General features: G+C 43.4%; 1 protein-coding gene across 1 annotated transcript; it reads left to right on the top strand.

The window, feature by feature from the left end:
* The first annotated feature begins 805 nt into the window (after positions 1-805).
* LOC8038212 (cytochrome P450 1A1) lies at positions 806-20280 on the top strand. Its single transcript, XM_002400063.5, has 10 exons — positions 806-979; positions 4084-4259; positions 5847-6026; positions 9261-9354; positions 12754-12909; positions 13293-13501; positions 14798-14923; positions 17173-17277; positions 17859-17990; positions 19804-20280. Exons 2-10 carry the CDS (start codon positions 4100-4102, stop codon positions 20157-20159), a joined length of 1518 nt encoding a protein of 505 aa, XP_002400107.3. The 5' UTR covers positions 806-979; positions 4084-4099; the 3' UTR covers positions 20160-20280.
* Positions 20281-21068: the final 788 nt, after the last annotated feature.

The raw sequence follows: 21068 nt of genomic DNA, 5'->3' as shown, positions 1-21068 counted from the left end.
GTCTGCACATCATGTCCGGAGGGTTCGTATGAGCGTTTTGAGATATCCTGCCTGACGTCTCTACGAGCTGTTTTTTATGTTTCTCGATGTAATAAAATACGAACTTTACAAACCTTACAAGCACTGTTCGCTGTTTTACCACCGATGAAACCACCGAGAAAGCAGGAAGTTTTTGTAGATAGTTTCAGCCGTCTCGTAACTCTTTCCCCAAGCCCCTTTGAGATGCGAAACCACGGTACTTGGAAAGTGTCTTAGAATACTGTGTATACAGTCCTATTTCGGTCATGCATGGAAGGTTTTGGCAACAAACTGGGTCGAAGAGACCACAGTGTCGTGCTGCCGGATGTCTGGATTCCGGCGATTGCTCGATGAAAGGCTGCCGAAACAGACGACGAGACGCAGAATCGCTGTCGTCGCGGCGTCCCAACTCGTGTCCGCTTATGTTTCTATCGCCTGTCGAGCTGCAGAGCGACCCGCGGCAGAGCGGGAGTCTGCCGCAACCACCCCTGCTGCTCTGCCGCCACCAAGATTGTTACAGGAAACATGGCGACACTTTTCTGACGTTTATGGACACAAATCGTGGGACCACTGCTGGGAATGCGGTGAACACACGGGAGGGAGACGCACTCCAGCCACCCTACCGGAACGTTGCAGACAGGGAAAGCGGCGCTCAGGGGCCGAAGCGCAGTTCACGTTGCGTGGAGGGGAAAGAAGCGATATACGAAAACTCCCTAGTCTTTTTCGAATTCCCTAGAAATCTCTGGGCTGCCCCTTCAATGCAGCTCGCGACGACATCTGTTGTCCAAGGCCGCGGGCTCTTTCCGGTGCTTTATCTGCGCCGTTGGGCGCTCGAGGCCATCCGACGTGCAACGTCATTTCTGGTGGGTCGCTTTTGTGGGGGCGTTGGTCGCTCCTGTGGCAGGACGTTCCGAGCGCCGACGCTCGCTTTACGTGTTTAGAAAGTACGTCGTAAGGATCGGTGAGTACAACGCTGCTCAATCACTCTGTCGTTTTTCGTAGCTAGGGTTAATGCGAGTCCATATAAATAGAATCTAATCTCCCTGTTTGATTGTGTTTAATATATGTCGCTGTTACGAATGTTTTGTTTTCTGGGTAACAGACGAAGGAAAGCGCATTCTCTCACTGTAATTGCTTTTGGGATAGTTAACTCTTATTTTCTGATTATATTATGTTCCGCAGTATTTTTCTCCTTTGGCCACGAAAGAATTCTAGGTAGAGTTACATTTAATAGGTATTATATATTATTACCAAGCCTCTGTTAGAATTATCCGTGGAAACTGTTTACAACAGTGTACCGTTTGACGATATTATCTTATGAACTATTATAAATGTTATCCTAATTCCAATAAAGGTCTATGTAACCCCACTTGAAGTCTCAAATGAGAGATGTGGGGCAAGTTCTCTTCAAGTATTTGAACTAAATACTAGTAAAAAAAGGTACGCCCAGAAAAAATACAACGCGTTCTGTTTCATCTAACTTAACTAATATTGTGTCTCGTTTCCGTGCTCCTCATAAAGACCGTCAATCCATTAAACTGCATTCCTTTTAATGTCGCTTCCCGAAAGCTTCGTAGTGGGGTGACCGATTGCGTATGATTTCGGTATTTGGCGCACAGGTGCAGGCTACCCATGGCCTGGAAGTACGCCTGCTTGTGCGCTTAAAGACCTTGAAGAGGTGCACGAAAGTGTCTGTGCTATATGTGCGGATACACCTGGAGCTGGCATCTGATGCTGTTATTTATTCTGGGAATATGCGTCTTGTTTGCACATTTGGCAATAGATCTACGTTTGGGAATTTATGAAAAGACGTTTGTAGTTTTTGCTGGTTTACATTTTTTGGTGCGGGGAGCGTTCATTGAGGCGAGGACTAGGCTCAAGTAGGGAGATGAAATACAAAATGAGTAAAGAGTAATTTGTATTTGATCGTTCTATTCGTTCAATAGGCTTCAATAAAATACATTTTAGACGTTAAAATCGCTTCCGCATGCCGCAACTATAAAAGATGTCGGCAAGTCAGGAATGTGCATTGTTTTTGTTGATCATACAATTACTCTAGGACTGCAAAACGCTCTCAAGAATTGATGCGATTCATCGGATAATGAAATTTCAAGGCCATGTATGACAATGATCAATGCACTTAACTCTACCGATTGAATTCCTCTATTTTATAAATTAAAACAATTTATCACTTTCACTGTAGAGCGAAAACCTGTTTACGTAATAAACATTAAAAAAAAGCTCTCGCATGTTATCCCTACGTTGGCGTCCCTATATTTCTTGTGTCTTGTCCAATCTGTTGATGTGTCTTTTTTGTCATAAATGTTTCAATACTGAAAAAAAAAAAAAAATCATCCATAAAGGCGCGCTGAGCGCCTCTATTATTATTCGAGAATTAGACGTGGGCAATATGATATTTAATAACACATAAAAGCACCTAGACACCGAATGAATACCTTTAGCACCAGCAAGGTAGACATCTTTAAACCGCCTCTCTATTCCACGCTCTCCAGTTGCCGTCGCAAATGAACCACACGCTCCGATGATGACGCTCGATTTATCGACCAACACACTGTTTACAAACAAGACAGCGTTTTCCTACTGGGTGAGGGCACTGCACGCCCGCAGAAACCAGATTCGCACGAGGCGAAAGATATGCGCATGCGCTGTACCTACAGCAGCGCCACCGTATTGGCGTGAACGTCATAGAGTTGAGTTTGTCGATACCCTGTTCCAAGTGGCGCGCCATATAGTAGCTGCTGCGCCAATCATCCGAGCTCGCCATTGTTTGGGTACGTACTATACTTTGTTTCAGCTAAAGTCAAGACACAGTCAAGGCTACGCGATAATCAGGCCAATCAAGCAGCGTCGAAAGCCCGGACCACTGAGCCCCTTCTGTCTGCGATTGGTTCAGCAATGATTGAACACAATGATGGTCCACTTTGACGTTGCCTGATTGGTCCAATCAGCTCGTATCGTCGGCTGCGTCCAGACTTAAGCTGTAAGGTACAGCGAGCATTGAACACGAGGGTTGTGTGAGCATTTGGCGCGAACTCTGCTCAGCTTGGATGAAGAAAGCGCTGCCTCATCATCCGGCCAAGGCTCGGATCCAACCATGAACTTGGCGCCAGAGAAACGGCGAACAAAAATTTTGCTTCATGTGTTTTTGAGAAGGGTTCATTAAAGTTCACCAGCTCCATCTACATACCGACATGTTGCAAGAGAATAAAAAAGGATCCTAAGACGCTCTATTTGACAAAGCGGATGACACGTTACGTTGGGAATCGCTTCACATATTTATACAAATAGCATTCGCCTTGTCTTAATTATTACTATCATTTGACATACCGATACGTTTCTAAAAGGAGAAACTTTTCACTCATTTTATATAAAACAGGCGATGTTAAATTACCTATGAAATCGTTAGACGTGTTTATTCAAGGAGTATTCGAGCTGCCAGGAACATTAGTATCTCGAAAATACTATTTTTATCTCCCTTTGATTATGATCCTTCATTACAATAAAGCTGTTCTCGATTACATAATACATCTTGCATGTTTTCCCTGAAGTATCATCAAGATGGATATTTTTTTATTGGTGCTTGACCTAGTACACGCCATCGCTTCGCCAGCATTTTTTTTATTTGTTTAATAATACACAAAATTATCTTCTATAATTCTCTGAATACGTCTGACCTTACGAACCTGTTTGCAAACATCACCGTCCAGAAGACAATAAGATGGTTTGTTGAACATCGGGTACTCTATAGTTCGTGGTAAATATTATTTTATTCATAATGACTTTAACTTGCTTCAAATTTCTATATATTTTATTGGGGTCTGCATAATTCCCAGGGGTAATAGACATTATACTCCCGAGAGAAAATAAATCATTTAATATTGACTATTGAATGACAAAAGCTACACGTACTTGTTTATCGTCAGTGAGGTTTATGGGAAATATCACCTGAAACGCTCCATTTTTCGGGTTGATTCTGCAGCATACAAAATGTTTAAGGTTCTCTTGAGAGTATATTTCTCAAACTTTCATTTTTTCCCCTTTCAGATAATTTAGCTACATCATGAGTTTTCTATCGGAAAAGGCTCTCCTCCTCTGCGATTGGCGATGGTTGACGACAGCCCTAGTTTTCCTGCTCTCCTATGTCGCGGTTCGATTCTATTACAAGGTGTCCAAATACCCGAAAGGTCCTTTTCCACTGCCCGTCGTTGGAAATCTACTCGGTGAGTGCAAATTAGCGTTTTGTGCGTCACAAAGTTGATGGTAATTAAATGCTAGTTCTTATGCGAACTACAGACAGATACATAGGCGCACAATACAATGACGTTCCATTGATTATTTTAATTTCACTGTCACCTGGCAGCGGCCTCCTCTAATTAATGTCCGAGAGAAATGTGTCATTGTCGTGTAAAATAAGTAAAAAAAGTTATTGTATATTTAAGGTGCGTAAAATTAAGAGCTCTACCACACACAATTAATGATGTCTTGCGTAGTTCAGCTGGAACTTGCGGAGATAAACCCTGAGGAGCGGTGCCTTTCTTCGGGAATAATTAGTCGCTCTTTTATTCAGTTGTGCCCTCAAAGACTATATATAAATCATGAGCGGTTCAGATAGGCAAACAAATATAGGGTGCACTGTGCGGGCATATTAACAGAACAATTTCTTTGCATAATATATCGGTTCAAAGTAATCTCTTCTCTTTCGCCTACAATGGTTCACGCTACTTCAGATTTCAACTCGAAGTTTTGCATTTTGATTGCAGCGAGATTAACTTATATTTCAGCTTATTTTTCACTCTCTGAGGTGACTGAACGAACGAATCCCTGTAGTATTGGCTCGAAAAAAATCAAAAATAATTTTGGTATTACATCTGCGCACCAGGACCCGCCTTCCAACACACAATGTGTTTTTCAAGGGTTTAGATATTTGTTTTAAAAATCTCTTGAAAGGCACATTAATGCAGTCTGAGCAGATGGGTTATATGGCCAGAGGGGCGTAATACAGGAAGTTAATCATCACAACTAGTGTAAAAATGAAATATATTTGTTAGTTAACTTTTTGATTAGTGAAAATAAACGTATCGTTCCACAGGAATTTCCTGAGAGTCAACAAAAACCACCAAATTAAAATATAAAAATGATGCGAACCTCATCAGAGCACGGTATTGCGCTCTAAGGTTACCACTCGTACAACAGGCGCAAAGCTGGCGGCGACAAAATGTGAATGATAAAAGATTTAAAAAAATCGCGCGGGCGCTTTTCGCGATTATGGCCTTCGCTTTGTTGCACGAGTCTTAAATTAAGCGCACCACCGCCCTTCCTACGCGATCTTAGCCTTTCTCCAATTGACGTACTTAGTAGTCTTCGGTAACAATCAGCAAGTTTTTAATCGAAACTATATGTCTTTGTCAACTAATTAGAAAGTTTATTAACATACATTACTAATAATAGAGTTTATTGGGATGATTTGTCATTTCTATAATCTTTCCCTGGCCATATGACCCATTTGTACACACCACATTTTTCATTTGTTTTAAACTTTTTTTTTAAGAATTGATAAAGCCTAAAAAAGGTCTTGTGTAGTTACGAATATATCATAAATGAATAGTGCCACATAAGACATGTTCCGTCTCGCGAGTTTTCGTAGAGCATACGCCGTAACTTTCAGCTTGCACAATGTGCTCGAGTGAAGGATCGACGAAGTAGAGATTCACCCACAGCTCGCAAGTATAGAAAAAAGCGGGCGACACGACAATGCCCAGTATGTATCGATCACTGAAAGCTGCCATTGTACCTTTACCCGGTTGTAGGTCTCCGAAACACCAGTGAACTTTACAAGGCGACCGTAGAATGGTCCACGAAATACGGGGACCCGATCACGTTGTGGATGGGAGAGAGGCCCATGGTGATCATCAACACGCAAAAGCTGGTGAAGGAAGCGTTCGTCGAAAGAAGGCACGAATTCGCTGGGCGTTTCCCCTCCAAAATGGGCAAGTGTAGTTTGCTTTTGTTCCAATAGCTATTGAACACGACAACGTTGTTTTTTTTTTTTTTGAAATCATAAAATGAAAAGTGAGAATGACAAGAGTTGTATTGCAAGGGTTGTAATGATGTCAAGAGAGTTGTACTGATGTCAACACAACCCTTTTGCAAAGGTTGTATTGTCATCAGAACGCCGAGCTCAGATTCGCTCCGATTGAAGGATAGTGGGTAGACCTGATGGGAGCTTGCTTTGCTGTCTACCGAATACCCTTCAGACAGAGCGAATCGGGACTCGGCATTCTGACGTCGCCACAACTCCTGCAAAAGAACCAGACGAACCGGCGCCTGCACTCGCGGCGCACAGATAACAATTAACACGAGGGATATGAACCTGATAGCAGTTCCTGGAATGAAAGATACTGGCGCTAGTCGGCTTTGAAAGCCTGCAGATTTCCACAACCTTTCATATCCACCCCAAGCAGTCAATCAGCATTGGTCACGAGACCTTTTCACCAGCCGATTAGTGTCGAGCTTGGCGGTCGACTTTTTTGGCTTCACCAAATCTGGCCACCCCCTCCCCCCCCTACCCTTGACGAGGGAAAAAATGTTTCACGTTCATTATTTTTGTTGCTCTGAAATGGTATACCACCTTGAGCGAGCCAGAAAGTGGGCAGACTATCGAACCGCCACAACAAGCCGCCTTATGTGCACTGCGCGTGGTACAGCGCAAATGCAGTGTCCGTAGTTTTTTGCATCCCTCTCCAAGTTACAACGAGCATTATCTATTACCATTTGAGTTGGCACCCCACTTGAGAACTTACTATAATAATAGTAATAATTCTTTTATTTATTGTGTCCAGTAACAACCTAGGCCTAAGCACTGGTGCACTCGTTAGTACTAAACAAGAATACAAATAACGAAACAATAAGTAACCTAAGAAATGCAAACGACAACATAGAACAAAATGCTCAGGAGTGACTAGGTGTATACATCAGCCACATTGATTACGCAAGCCCTTTTTAAATCGGAGCAAATCTTTATTGAAAATGTCTATATCTGATAGTGATTAACAAACGCACCGATAGCAATTAACAAACGCAGGGAGTCGCTCCTTATGCTCGCCCATCTTGCTTCGGAGTTCGTCCTAAAGCGTCTTTATTAGCTAAAGCCGAAACTTGATTGTCTGCGAAGCTATGCGAAGCTCGTCTGCTTCTTGACCAGGGGTTGCGATGAAGTCAGAAGGCCGAGCTTTCATTGGCTGATTAAACGAAAGAGTGGGTGGACCTCGAGGCATCTTGCATTGAGGTCTCAACTCTATTGTTTCAATCAAAGCCAATCTGAACTCGGCGTTATTCTAACATCACCACAACCCGTGCGCAAGAAGCAGACGAGCTTGCTCTCCGAAAAGAAAGATGCTCGGGACTTGGCACATCCTCTGTTTTTGTCAGTGACTCTATTACTTCAATGAAAGCCTTTCAATCCCAAGAGTAAAACGACAAAAGAGCCGTTACTTGGTTCTTTCCGCTAACTATATTGGGATGATTAGAGCGGTGGTTTTTGTTATATCGGATGTTTCACATGTTACGTGTTGTTTACGCCTCGAGTTCATCGCCCCAGCGCATCGACTCAAGTGCACGTCATTGAACGTCTAGGCAAGCTCGACAGAGTTGGATATAAGAGAGTCACATATAGAGGGGCCTCCGCTCCTTTTACCTGCTTTGCGTTCGGAGTTGGCGGCTGCATGTTGTCAACCCTCAATAAAGGGTGCGGTCACTTAAATTGGTTCTCTGCTTGGATATTAGCAGTTCTATTATGCGTATTGTATCTGTCAGGTCTTGATATTTGCATTAACGTCCTTGCATATCTACTCAGTTAATTACAACGTCTTCATTGCACGGACGCCTTGCTACTACAAAAAAGCCCCATTTTATTTACTGCACCCTCGTTGACTAAATTTAAATTGGTATTCAATGACTCGTCAATTTTAGATAATGTTGGCTTAATGTTACGCGAGAGATGAGCGGTATATAAGAACCTTGGCGTAAAGGTATAGATCTCTATCTGTTAGCGTGTTTCAGAATGGCCGTGGGCGTTTCGAGTTTTTATTTTTTTCTGAGGGCTGTGTGAACTCAAGAGGCACGTGATGGATGTAGCCTCCTTCCCGTCTTCATCTTCTTTTCTTCTCAGTATATTGAACTCTTAGAAATCTAGCAGAAGCTATATCGTCTAGCGCGGTATTGGCTACGTTTCTGCGGCTTCCAAAGATTTGCCATTCTGTCATACCCGTTTCTGAAACATTCAGGCATTGCCTGATTCTTTTCTATAATTCCCCGTGTATCAGACTCATTTGGGCCAAAATTTTGTTTTGGCCGGACAATTGATGGCCCCAAAAACCCACAGAAAAAACGTAAAGAAAAAAATTAACTTGATATTGTTTTGGCCAGATTATTGGTATTCTTTGACTGATATTGTCAAACAAGCACCAGATCTGCACTTACTGCTTAGTTGTTCGGTTCTAGCCTGACGTCTTTGGGCTTCAGTTGTTGCGGCCAGAATTAGGCTTCGGTTGTTCAGTTTTCACTTAGCGAATTTGAACCTAAATTCCCGAACAAGACCAGTAATTAGGCTTCACTGCGGGTTACTTGGCTGATACGTGGTATTCGTAGCTTATGCCGTGCACTTTGTCAATTTTGTAGTGAACCTGAAAGAAGCTATAAAATAGTAAAGTACATTTGCACTACGTAATGCCTTCAACCAAAATCGTTTGATAGTTCTTTTCGCTTTAAGTCTAGACGTAACTGACATATACCAGCTGATGGGACAAATAAAACAGCGTGAAAAGTGCGTCATCATGGTGTTCGACATGTTTTTGTGCGTGCTCTATCATCGCTGAACAAATCCGAAACAGAAAAGTCCCAATGACTCGCGCTTTGATGCTGGCTAATTCAGGTCCATTTGCTCGTAGCGCCGGCTGCGTATGGACTTAAGCTGAAACAAAGTACAGGCACAAGTTAGGCCCCCAGGATCGCCACACTTGGGCCAACTTAGGCGTGTGTCTGGCGTGCTGTTTGGGGCTGCGCAAATAATTTCTTGCTTCATCCCTTTATATTTTTTTAAACAGCCTGATGTATGTGATCTTTAAAACGTCTGGACTAATCTTCATCAACATGAATTATAGAAAGAAATGAACGGGGGAGGGGGAGGGGCAGTGTTTCAAGCGAACATTTTCTTTTTTCTTCAGGTGACCTCCAAACGCAAGGAAACCACAACATCATTATGGAGGACTACACACCTACATGGAAGGCGCTAAGAAAGGTGGCGCTGACCGCAGTAAGGTAATCGAATCGAGCGGTTGTACTGGTACTGATATGAATACACATGTTTTAGTAAAGTTTTATTTAGAGGGTTCAAAAAGGAAGGACTATTAAGACAGAGTTTAGCGAACTGAAAGTCAATGAGTCGGGTTGTACTCCTAATAATACTGCAAAAAAAAAAAAAAACCTATAAGTGACATTTACCGCCCGAGCAGTAGAATTCCATGGAAGCTATGAAGGTACTCTAAAGAAGTAAAACGCACTTACCATAATAAAGAACGTCCCTGACGATACTGAAAGATAGGCTAGTTCGTACATCAATATTTCTTACAAAATCGCGACAAGACAAGGATGGAAAGTAAGTCCACAGCATAAGCTTTACTTTAAAATGACAGTTTATTGAAGAAACACAAAGCATTTTTACGCCCAATCGGTCTTCTCAAGTAGGAATGAAAATTCTTTATCTGTTAAATGAACCAGTGGGCTTAGTGTCGAATCATTCATTGAACTGATCCTATGCTGCCTAGATTCCCCCCTGGTGTCTTTTGAAGGTGACCTGTATTTACAAAAAAAAAACACGGGATCTGCATCGAGACACGTGTCGCCCATTCTGTGCAATATTGTTTGGCGAGATTTGGCCGGGGTGTGCTCAACGATTTAGAAACAGAAGGGGATGTTAAGATAACAAGTCAAGTGGATGAGTTCCTAGTGCTGGTATCGCAGCCCACAGTGTTGAATGACAAAGATAGTTAAAGAGTCCTCAAAAGTTTCTCATTGAATTCGCACAAGACAAGGACGTCAAGGAAACTGCAATTTCTGGATTCAAGTTTAAATTTGCAAAAAGATCGCGTGTGCAGGGAGTATATATGCCACGTTGAAAGAAACGGGTGTTACCCTTCAATTCAGCCTAATCTAAGTTGGTAAAGAGGCATCGCCTCCTCCCTAATTAATACATCCCATGCAAAATCGAGCCGACACACAATGAAACGCAGCTTTTTCAACCAGGTGGGACGAACGAGATTGTAGGGCGACCCTGATAATTTTTTTTCAAGGGGTAGCCGAAACACTTGTTTTTTGGTGTTGTATTTTTTTAATTAAGAGGAAAAATAATGATGAGGAAGCACCCAGGTCCAGGAAAAAAGTGAGACGCGTCGTCATACCCTCCATACACAAGAGTTGGCACTACCTAAAAAGGTGGCGTCGCACTTTGATGGGCCGATAGTTTGTTCGGCCCCAGAAAAGTCATCTGGTCGCTGTCGAAAAATCTACAAAAAAATGAGGGTGACGTGTGCAAAAATAAGCTCTCAAAGTAGTTTGTAGTCATGCCTCCTCGGTCGTGTATACAGTTTCTATGACTTGAGGTGAGGTCAAACGGGCGGGTGCGTCAATGACAGCACACGAGAACACGCGCTGTCAGTAGGGAATTTCCTCTCGGGCGAATAGGATATTAATTTTTATAGATGTCCTTGTGCCCTTGAAATAGAAAAAATAATTCTGGAGAAAGATACGAAACAAGATATTGAGGAAATTGTATGCACCATTCAACACCACAATGCGAGGGGGTGACCGATGTAAAGTGCTCCGACAGTTTATCTAAAAGATAGAAAATTGAATTCCCGGTTGAGAAGCCCAACTGGGTGTATAAATAGGTTTCGTTGTTTGAATTAACAGTCAGTTAGAAGGTAGCTGTTGTGCTGTGTCTCTTACTTCTTGTCCTGGTCTTGTGGCGCTTTTGTCAAAAGGAACGTCCCTGAAGTTTAAAACCCAAGACACTTGATGTTTGGGGAGCAGAAATATATTTCATCTAACTAACGTAACCTTACCAGCACGTTTCAGCACTTAGTCGGCAGCACGTGCAGGGGTATATTTCTGAGTCATGCCCGGGGGGGGGGGGGGGGGGGCGGGGGGGGGGAGGGGGAGGGGGGGCTGCAAAGAGCTGTAACATTGCATGCAGATTTAACAGCACGAGCGTATGTGACGTTACGGACAAGGGTAACTGTCATTTCACCAAGAACGAAAGGTTATTGCTTTCTAAAGAAAACGAAATATATGCCCTTTTTGAATAAAATAAATTCGCCCTTGGAGTGGAAAAGGGGGGGGGGGGAGGAGGGTGTCGCCCCTCGCTTCCCGCCCTTAATTGCGCCTCTGGGCGGCGTGAATAAGAGAACACAGGTTTCTTCAACATTAATCATCATGTCCTTGCTTTCAAATGTGCTCAATAAGACAAATGTGTAAAATAAACACATTTACTTAATGTTTTAGCTCATGTTCAACTATTTAATGAACGATGGTGCAATATTTAATTCAAGATATAACAGTTTGTTTATATATATATTTTTTTTAAGTTGACGGAGCAAAGCTCATCGTGAATCGTGAATGGCGTTGCACATATTGCCTTTGTACCCAAAGATTCATAGAACACCGGACCAATTAACAATGTAATTAGCCTGCTGCGCATATCACGCTCTACGAAACAGCACGCGAACGGTGTAAAAGTCAAACAAACGTATCATAATTTTAGAAATCGAAATCGCGTAAAACACAGGCATTATTTTTCGTTTTGTCTGCGTGTAAATACTCTATGTGTGAAAACATCATTAATCTTGGATGTCATGACTGAATCTCACCATACCGAATCCTGCCAGAATCGGCAGTCTTTTTGAAGCGTCATATGACCCATCCGACGGTTCTTTGCGCGTGGGTCTGGTGCTCCGTGCACTCGAGTAACACGCGACATTAAAGTTTGTGAAGTGGTAATTGACACAGTTCTATATTTATCTACTCTGCGCGTACTAAAAGATTGTGGAAGAGATGGTAATGAAACACATTGTGTTAAAACACTTCGCCGATTCATATTTAAGTTGCATGTATTCATTCAGTCGCTTATCACGCTACATCTTCAAAAAATAAATCTAATTCAATGAATTAATACATTGTTGGCTTCATAATTAAATAATAATCACAGCGAACATTTTACGCTCTATGTTTGTTCAATTTTTGTTAACGACAAATAAAATATATTAGTTTGTCCCATTAGAACAACACGCCCAAAAAACAAAGACCAACTGTTGCAACCGGACGATGAAGAAGAATAGAAGCGGCGGGAGCTCATGCTTTTTGTATTTTTTATCAGTCTGAAAAACGAACAGTAAAGGAAAAACTCGCACCGACCGATTTGTCCAGCGTAATTGCCTTCTTATTCCTCGATTTCTCAACACCAACCTCAGATGCTGCTTTTTTTTTTTCAGGTCTCACATCTTATACTTCGGGCACGTACATCGAGCAAAAAATAAAGTGCATTTTCGCTTGAAGTTTGTCCTCATTGTTGGCAGGCTCTCCGAACTATAATTATTTTCAAACTATGAGTTAGTCTGCAGAAAATTATATACCCCTAATATTGTTTTCTCGCTGCCTTCGCAGAAAGTACGCCGTCAGTGAATCCTTGGAGACTCTCTGCTGCGAAGTGGTGGACGCCTACGTGGACTCTCTGAAAGAAGGACCCAATGTAGTGGACTCAAAGGTTCCGTTTGAGTACACGCTCTACAACATCATCGGCATGTCCGTCTACGGAGCAAAGTAATCCGAATTTGTAGACATTAATTAAACACGAGGAAGATACATAGAAAAGGGGGACGGACAACGAAAACTTCCAACTAGTTGGAAGTCTTCGTTGTCCGTCCCCCCCTTCTATGTATCTTCCTCATGTTTACTTACAGTAACCAACACGCTCGTTTTGTACTTAATGTAGACATTACCTCCCTGATTTTGTAGCGCTTAAGTCGAAAGCAAAAGGAAAGAAACCATCAATGGCGAGTTTAGAGCTTGATTCAACATGCCTATAACGGTGGTGAATTGAGGTTTTGTGCACTTTATGGCGCAGGATCTGAAGAGCTCGCGACAACACCCTGTAGATACCGACAGGAATATACACTTACGCCCTCTATGGCATTTCTTTTCAGGTTCGACAAGGAGAGCCCCGAATTGACCAAGCTACAAGCCATTAACAGGGAATTCCTTCGAATTGCACCCAACGGTCTTCCCAGTGACATTGTACCGTGGCTAGGTCTACTTTACAGAAACCGAGAGAGGAAGGTAGAACTTCTTTTCAAGGAATTTATGGAGATAGTCGATACGCTTTACAAGCGGGCTGCGAAATCGTACGTTCCCGGTAAGGTATCTTTCTTTCTCTGTGTTTTTCATTGTATTTTTAAAGCTTGTACGTTAGCGCATCGATTACAAACGAGACTACTTTCGCCCGCGCAAGGTATGGGGACCGCGCATGCGCGGAAACCATATTCGCCTGAAATGAATACTCTGTGCATGCGTTGTGCCAGCAGCAGCCACACCTCTGCGGCGTGACCTCAGATCCGCACATTGGTCTTTGCCACCCTAGGATTAATGCGCAATGAATATGACGGTAACCCCGAGGCTAGGGTTACTTACCATCATGCTCAATGCATACATGTAAATTTCACGTGTTTAAGCGTTTTTATTTTTGTATCATGGCAAAGCTTCTTGTTAAGGTGTACAAGATAAAAATATAGTGTGGCTCGCTCTCGGCCTGTTTTATTTTCCCGCTTTTTTTTTTTTTTTGCTTTAAACAGATTAGTTGGTCTGCACTTCAAAGGAAAGCTGAAACACGTCTTTCAAAGAAACGAAATAGAACTTGATTCTAGCGTAGTTTTGCCCCGTGAATCTGAATATCACGTTCGTTTTTCCCGAAGATGCAACCAAACGTAAACAAAACACGAAAAACCTGTGACCAGACGTGACGTCATAAAAAGATATTTCTGCCGCCAAGCACATGTTGCTTGAGGGCCGCGCATGCGCTAGCAAGCTTGCTAGGTATATATATTCCACCGCACTCGCACGAGTCTTGACGTTTTTGTTTTTTTTCCACTTTTGTTTAAAAAAAATAGCGAGAGTGGGCGTGGCTGTAGCTTTCATAGGCGCTCAAGACGCGCGAGAGCGGAGATTCCGAAAATTCCTTTCGTGACGTCACGCTCTGGGAAGGAGGGACTTCAGCGATACCTTTTTAGATAATTTTATGCAACCTCCTGGCACCAAATTAGAAAAAAAAAATTGATATTTGAGATTCTGGAGCTCAAATGAAGAAGATTTAGGTGCGTTTCCTGAAATACAATACCGATCTAGCTCCCCTTTGAGCTATTTCTTATTTTCAAAAACAAATTAGGCAACCGTACCTAGCTCTTCCTCAAAATACATTTTATTCAGGTCCCAGACATCACCGACATTTTATATATAAGACGCAGTGACACTAATCTGAGCACGCCAAAGCAACAACCGACTTGGCGGAAGTTAAGCTTTGTCAAGTTACAGACTCATGGATTTACAACGTAATAAGTAAGGTGAAAAGGTTCGTGTTTTACTCAGGGCGGCCGAAGTGGAGAATGGTCAATTCTTGCGTGAAGGTGTAACCAAATGTGGCGTTTCTTGTCCTCAGGCAAAATCGACAACTTCACTCACTCCATGTTGGCAGCAAGGGACGAGGCCATTGAGCAAGCGAAAAACGACGCCGAACATCTAACCGAGGCCAATATGGTTCAGATCATAATTGACATCTTTGGTGGTGAGTATAATACCTTTCTGGAGCACACACTTCTGTAAGCATCGTTTTTTTTTTATGTGAGTGACCATAAGTTGCAGTTACAGAACAAACACGCTCATCGTCCGTCCTTGGTGCAGGGCCTGGCGTTCGAACGCTGCACGCCGAACGCCAGACACTGCGCGCGGAGCAGACGACGATCTTCTTCGCTTTGACTGGGGGGAGACGGAGGGTAGAAGCAAAGGCAGCTGACCTTTGCATTTACCCACTAATCCCTCCAATCAGAGCTCGGTGCTCTTAAGTTGCCCAACGCTCTCGTTTCCGCCTGTCCTTTAATTTATTCCCGTATTATGCTTCCGAAGGTGGCAAAGCAACGCATAGCCATAGATAGGGAAAGAGTTTGACGGGCGGGGCCTGCCAGACAGCTGGTCAACTACGTCACTGACACGTTACGCGAACGCCGTAGCCACGCACCAGTTCATCCTTTTCGATCACAACCCGCGTCGGGGCGCTAAACTTGTGTGCTTGACTCTCGGTTCCCTCCAATGTACGACTCTCCTATTTTGTTTTAAAGCGGTACTTACACTGTCTCGTGTTTATTCAGGAACTGCGGTAGGGTCGTTCCCGCTTACCTGGTCAGTCAATGCTCCCTGCGCGCGGCTACACTATCCCGCTCACACGCATCGCGTACGCCTGGTGCGCCACGCAAATTTTAATGTTTTAAGTTTTAGGTCGAGTCTTTTGATTTCTAGCGACAGACGCGAACAACTTCTAGTTCCTAGCTGAGAACATTTCGGTATATTTTTCGGATTGTTGAGCGCTGACATGTGCACAATGCTTTAGAGAATGTCACCGTCACACGAGAACCTCTTGAGTGAACCTGTGTGTCCTAAGAAAATTGTGCTTTACAATGTAAAATTATCTCAACTAATTCGCAGAACGCAAGGGCGCAAGCGGCAAGGGCGCAAGCGATCCAAGCATCCATCATCGTGTCAGTAAATAAAAAAATAACGAGAGGCAAAAATCAACGAAGTTGCTTTTTCATTCGTAAAGATTCATTTATTAAAAGTCATAAATTAAGCATTTAATTAATTCACATTATGGTTTTGAAAGAAAGGCAGGGAAAATAAGCTACGCAGAGCATAGCATATGACGTTCCTGTCTGCCGCTGCAAATAGTCGCAATATGCTCTTAACCAGGGCTGGATCAGCATCATTATTTCATGGGAAATTAGCAAGTTGAAAAGCTTGTGTCGCGAGAACAAAGCTACTAAGCATTAATTTGACACCCGTCCGCGTAAGACAGGAACTTCGAGGACAGCTCTTTTTTATAGATAAACGTTTCATGTCGAAACAAGAATCCTACCCCTAAAAGTCGGAAGCCTGCCGCGGGCAGCCTCTCGATGTTCATCAACTATATACATTTTGAATTTTTTTTTTTCTTTCCGGGTTATACAAAAATGAAGACATTGACGGCCGCGGATGAAACCCTTCAACTGCGGAAGGCGCAACATCTGGCAATTTTCTAAAAATAAATCTAAACAACTGAGGTTCATACACGGAATAACATGTGGCCTGGCATGGTCGCGCCTGGGGAGTGGGATCGGTAATGGCGGACCGGCACGCGTCGTTCGCACGGCGTCCCTCCTTGCTAGTCGGTCGCTATGCGGCTCCTAGGTGGTTCCTAGACGCGATGTCACTCCTGTGGAAAAAGTCAAAGAGGCAACAAGGGGTCACCGGGGACAATGGATGGCCGAACTCTTCCCCCTATCGATGACTCTAAGGCATTGCGGCGACAAGCAGCGGTTTCACAAACACTCGCCAATGAAAAAAAGCAAAATACCAGACATTTCTCGGTAAATAAACAATGCGCAGTGGGATAATATTTGTAGACGTCGTACGTACGTGTTATAAAAATTAACTAATGAATGCAACCTGTGAGCATGTTCAGAAGTCTCACTTTACGATTACGTTGACCTGAGTAGCGTGAAGCATGCCGATGACAATGCGAGCCTTGAACGCCTTGTAATCGCTACAGGCACTCTGTTCGTGACTGCAGTAGATATTGTCTGTTCTTTTGCGATCGGTAGATTTCATGGTGGTCGCGAAAGCTCACTTCGACACCATGCGGCAACCGATGGCTGAAATGACATCCCAAGAAAAAGTTTCTTACCGTGATTGTGCTATAACTAAACTGCTATGACCGCTTTTGATCACCCGAAGACATTTTTTGTGCGGTTTCACAGACATTTCTCTTCGTTTGTCTTTCGTCAGCTGGTACCGGGACTTCAATGGCACAGCTACAGTGGTTATCTCTCATCATGACAAGGAAACCAGAAATAAGAGAAAGGATGATGACGGAAATAGAGACAAACCTGGGTAACTTTTTTTTTTCGGTTTTCTTGAATGTCTCGGTACACGGTGGCACATTACTTTAAGAAAAGCTTATTTCTACGCAAACATCCCTGATGGCGACAATCATTGAAACGGTACTGCAAGACTTTGGCATTCTAGTATCTGTGCCGCCTCTAAAATAAAAAACTCTGCCTGAGAAAAAGAAGGGAGTTGGATATTGATTTATTGATCAAACTGTCATATATGGGATTCACGAGGAACGCAGTGTACGCCAACTCGAGTCTCAGCCTTCCAGGTACGCAACGCCGTGTTTTAGCGTAGCCACGTATTGTTGTTAACATCTCTTTTTATTTCTTTTTTTCGCAAAGTTTTTAAAGTTTTTTAAAGTGTCTTGCAGTTATGTGTCCTACCTTCTCTGATTTATTAGTTTGAAACCTTTGTTTGTTCGTTTCATACTTGCGTTGCGTGGCCGGCGGAGTTCGGGGCGTGGGTGTTTGGCAGCCAGCCGTGGCATGGATCCCCGTGCTAGAAGCCGGGCGTTTCAAAGACATGCCGTGACTTTTCTCCTTTTGTTCGTGCCTTATCTTATCAAACTTATAAAACAGGGCAAGATCGTCCAAGGCTTCAAGACAGAGAAAAATTGCCCTACACGCAAGCTTGCATCATGGAGTCCTTGCGCAGGTTCCCGAACGTTCCGCTCGGCCTGCCACATAACACGACATGCGACACAGAAGTTGGTAAGTGCTGCTTCGTGCTACTTGACTATGACAAATACAGCGGGCCATTTCTCTGGCTCAGATTTTAGGCACACTTTGACGAAATCGGGGCTAAGGAATTTCCCTCGCTCACCCAGAGCCGTTGAGCGCCTCTGCCGTTCGACGTCTCCGTGGAAAACAGCATATAATAATAGAAGATAGAGATTAACGTGCAAACAAATTGTGTGAAAGTAAGAAATCGCACTTCGGCATTGAACAACGCGAATTACTTTTTATTTTCAAATCTCTAAGGACCCTTCATGAAGGTTCGGTAGAATGGCAGCGGAATTGTGACGGTATTGTAGAATATTCTCGATATTTACTAGCCCATCAAATTATGAGACACACATCTAACTGTTCTGTTCGCAAATTTGTCGGTAACCTTTCGGATACTTGCGGACGCTTTTCAGGTGCGATGAAATTAGTATAAATATGCCAAAGAACGAAGTGTTTTTTTTTTATCATAATCAAAATTGGTGAAAGTAGATGTCTGGAACAAAAATGCAAGAAAAACATTTTGTGTATCTAATGCGCACGAAGAAAACAGAAGTACATGGTCAGAGTGACGCTCCTACTCACCTGGCACCAGTCGAACGAGGTCGTCGCTGTGGTTTCAAAACTGTCCAGCTTTAATACGATGAACTTTATGTTTGGATGCCCGAAAGCAGCTCCGATTGCGGGCATTTGTGGGCACAAAACTTACACTCCCGTAACACCCTCACTGTGGGAAACATTGGGACACCCAAAACCCACATTTGCTCGTCAATACAAAAGAGGAACGTGATAGGCGAATAAACAAACAAAAACAATAAAGACACGTGTCCAGAATACTGACCCCAAAAACAAATTCATCACGTTATGGCTCTTTCTTCTTCTTTTGAATTATCAGCGCACATCCAGCGTCACCTCCATGAAAGCATGCCTACCACTTTACAAACTCTCACTTCGTAGAAAAATTTCTCGTCTAAGCTTCTTCGACAAATTTCATCACTCACTCTAACCCAAAACTTCGCCATGCACTATTTTCCGAACCATCTTATATATCATAGCATTATAAACGAACTAAAAGTTAGAATCCCACGTTGTATTACATCCACTTTGAATGTCTTTTTTTTTTTTGGAAACCTTTATAGATCGGAATCGCCTTCCCACGACCATTGTCGCCATAAATGACACTGATCGATAAAGTTTCAATGACAAATGTTTTACTTTATGCCTCGTAATATGTTTTTGGCTTTTCTATTATTTCTAACGCGTTGTATATCAAACCCAGCCCTCTATGTAATGCCCTCGGGCACTAAGAGAAAACTGATTTAAATAAAATTAATAAAATTAACTGAGCCGAATCACAAACGCATTAATTTAGTTGCGGTACATTAGAATGGACAGTGTTATGCCGGCATTAAATTGAAAAGAGCTAAATCATTACGGGGCACACAGCGCTACGAAGAATTCATACACCCGTAGGAAGAAAGTGCTACGCTCCGTTTAATCTTCCGATGGACCGCAGCAGACGCCACGTGCCATCGAAGCCGATTTCATGCATCGCGTCGCGTGACGTCCGGGAGAGACGCGTCAACTCGCGGGGGAATGTAGCCACGCCATACGTTAAAAGCGCAGGATTAATTTCCATGGCACGTGGCGTTCCCTGGAGGCCATCATATATTAAAAGGCACGAAACTTGAAATTATCTACCGATGCCTCATCTGTAAAGTTGACATTTCTTTGCGAATATAATAAAAGTACATCTATCGCGTAATTCTGAGCTGTCTTTTTAATTCACATACGACGACAGGGGGAAAGTTCGTTCCCAAGGACACTGGCATCCTCTACAACATCTACGCCATCAACCACGACCCAAACCTGTGGGATGACCCCGAGGTCTTCAGACCGGAACGGTTCCTGGACCCTGTCACGGGCAAGATCAAACAGGAACTACTGCCGCAGCTGATGACTTTTGGCCTGGGCCCCAGGACGTGTCCCGGCGAGAAGTTGGCGCACGTGGACATGTTTTACGTCTTTGTCCGCTTCATGCAGCGAGTCGACATCAGCGCTCCGGAAGGAAAAGCGGACGCCGCCATAAAGCCAGTCGGTTCCAACCTGTTTCTAATTCCCTGGGAGGAGGACATTGTCTTGACTCGCAGGGACTAGACTCGCAAGAACCACAAGCTGCTCGACGTCTATGTACAGCTTGGAATACTCTACTGCACTAATTGTGTTTTCTACTATCCTGAACGAGCGAAAGACGCGACATTAAAACATTTTATTGAAATCTGGGCTCCTATTTAAACGTCGCAGTCACCAAATTATGAGGTGTCGATTTTCTTGTTAATGCTACTTTCGTATAATCACTGATGGTTCGACAAACGCAAGACGTACGTAGCGCTATGACCACGCTTTTCGCCTCACAATTCGTCCTTCGCCGTTTTTAACGGCTGATGCTGCGTGCTAACTGTCGGCGCAGCCAAAATAACCTGTTCAGAACTCGCTACGGCCTGCGTTTCTCAAGCTATCAATAGCATCAGTAATTTCAGACCTCGTTCTTTGAACTGCATCGATTGACTCCACGACTGCTCTGCTGGACAGCAAGTGCCCAATATTTATATCTATCAACCAAGAAGGTTAACACGATTCACCTTTCACCGATGTATCACGTGACACCTAGCATATGAAGAGCAAAACAAACTCTCGCAATATCTTATGAACATAAAAAAGGAGATAAACTATTTTGCTTTAGCGCGTATACGAGCTGCGCAAAGTGTTTATACCTCTAACGGTATAGGACGACCTTACAAACACCTATGAGTGTACCAAAGCGGAGAAACCCATTCCGAAATTTCTTTTTAAGCAGGCTGTTTCCAAAAAAGTCCAAGTGCCAAGTGCGCCCACACCAGGCTTGGGTGATCGTGAGCGTGAACGGAAACCAGGTTCGCGTGGAGCGCCTGTAAAACGTGCTGCGCAGACAATGCCGAGAGCAAGTTCGTCTGCTTCCTGCGCAGGAGTCCCGACGACGTCAAAACGACGCTGAGCAATGATTGAATTTGATTGAAAGGAAAGTGG

The sequence above is a fragment of the Ixodes scapularis genome, unplaced genomic scaffold (assembly GCF_016920785.2).
Source record: "Ixodes scapularis isolate PalLabHiFi unplaced genomic scaffold, ASM1692078v2 PGA_scaffold11__112_contigs__length_91849675, whole genome shotgun sequence".
In the NCBI taxonomy this organism is placed as follows: domain Eukaryota; kingdom Metazoa; phylum Arthropoda; class Arachnida; order Ixodida; family Ixodidae; genus Ixodes; species Ixodes scapularis.
The sequence above is the reverse complement of the archived record's forward strand: the minus strand, read 5'-3'. Positions and strand labels throughout refer to the sequence as shown.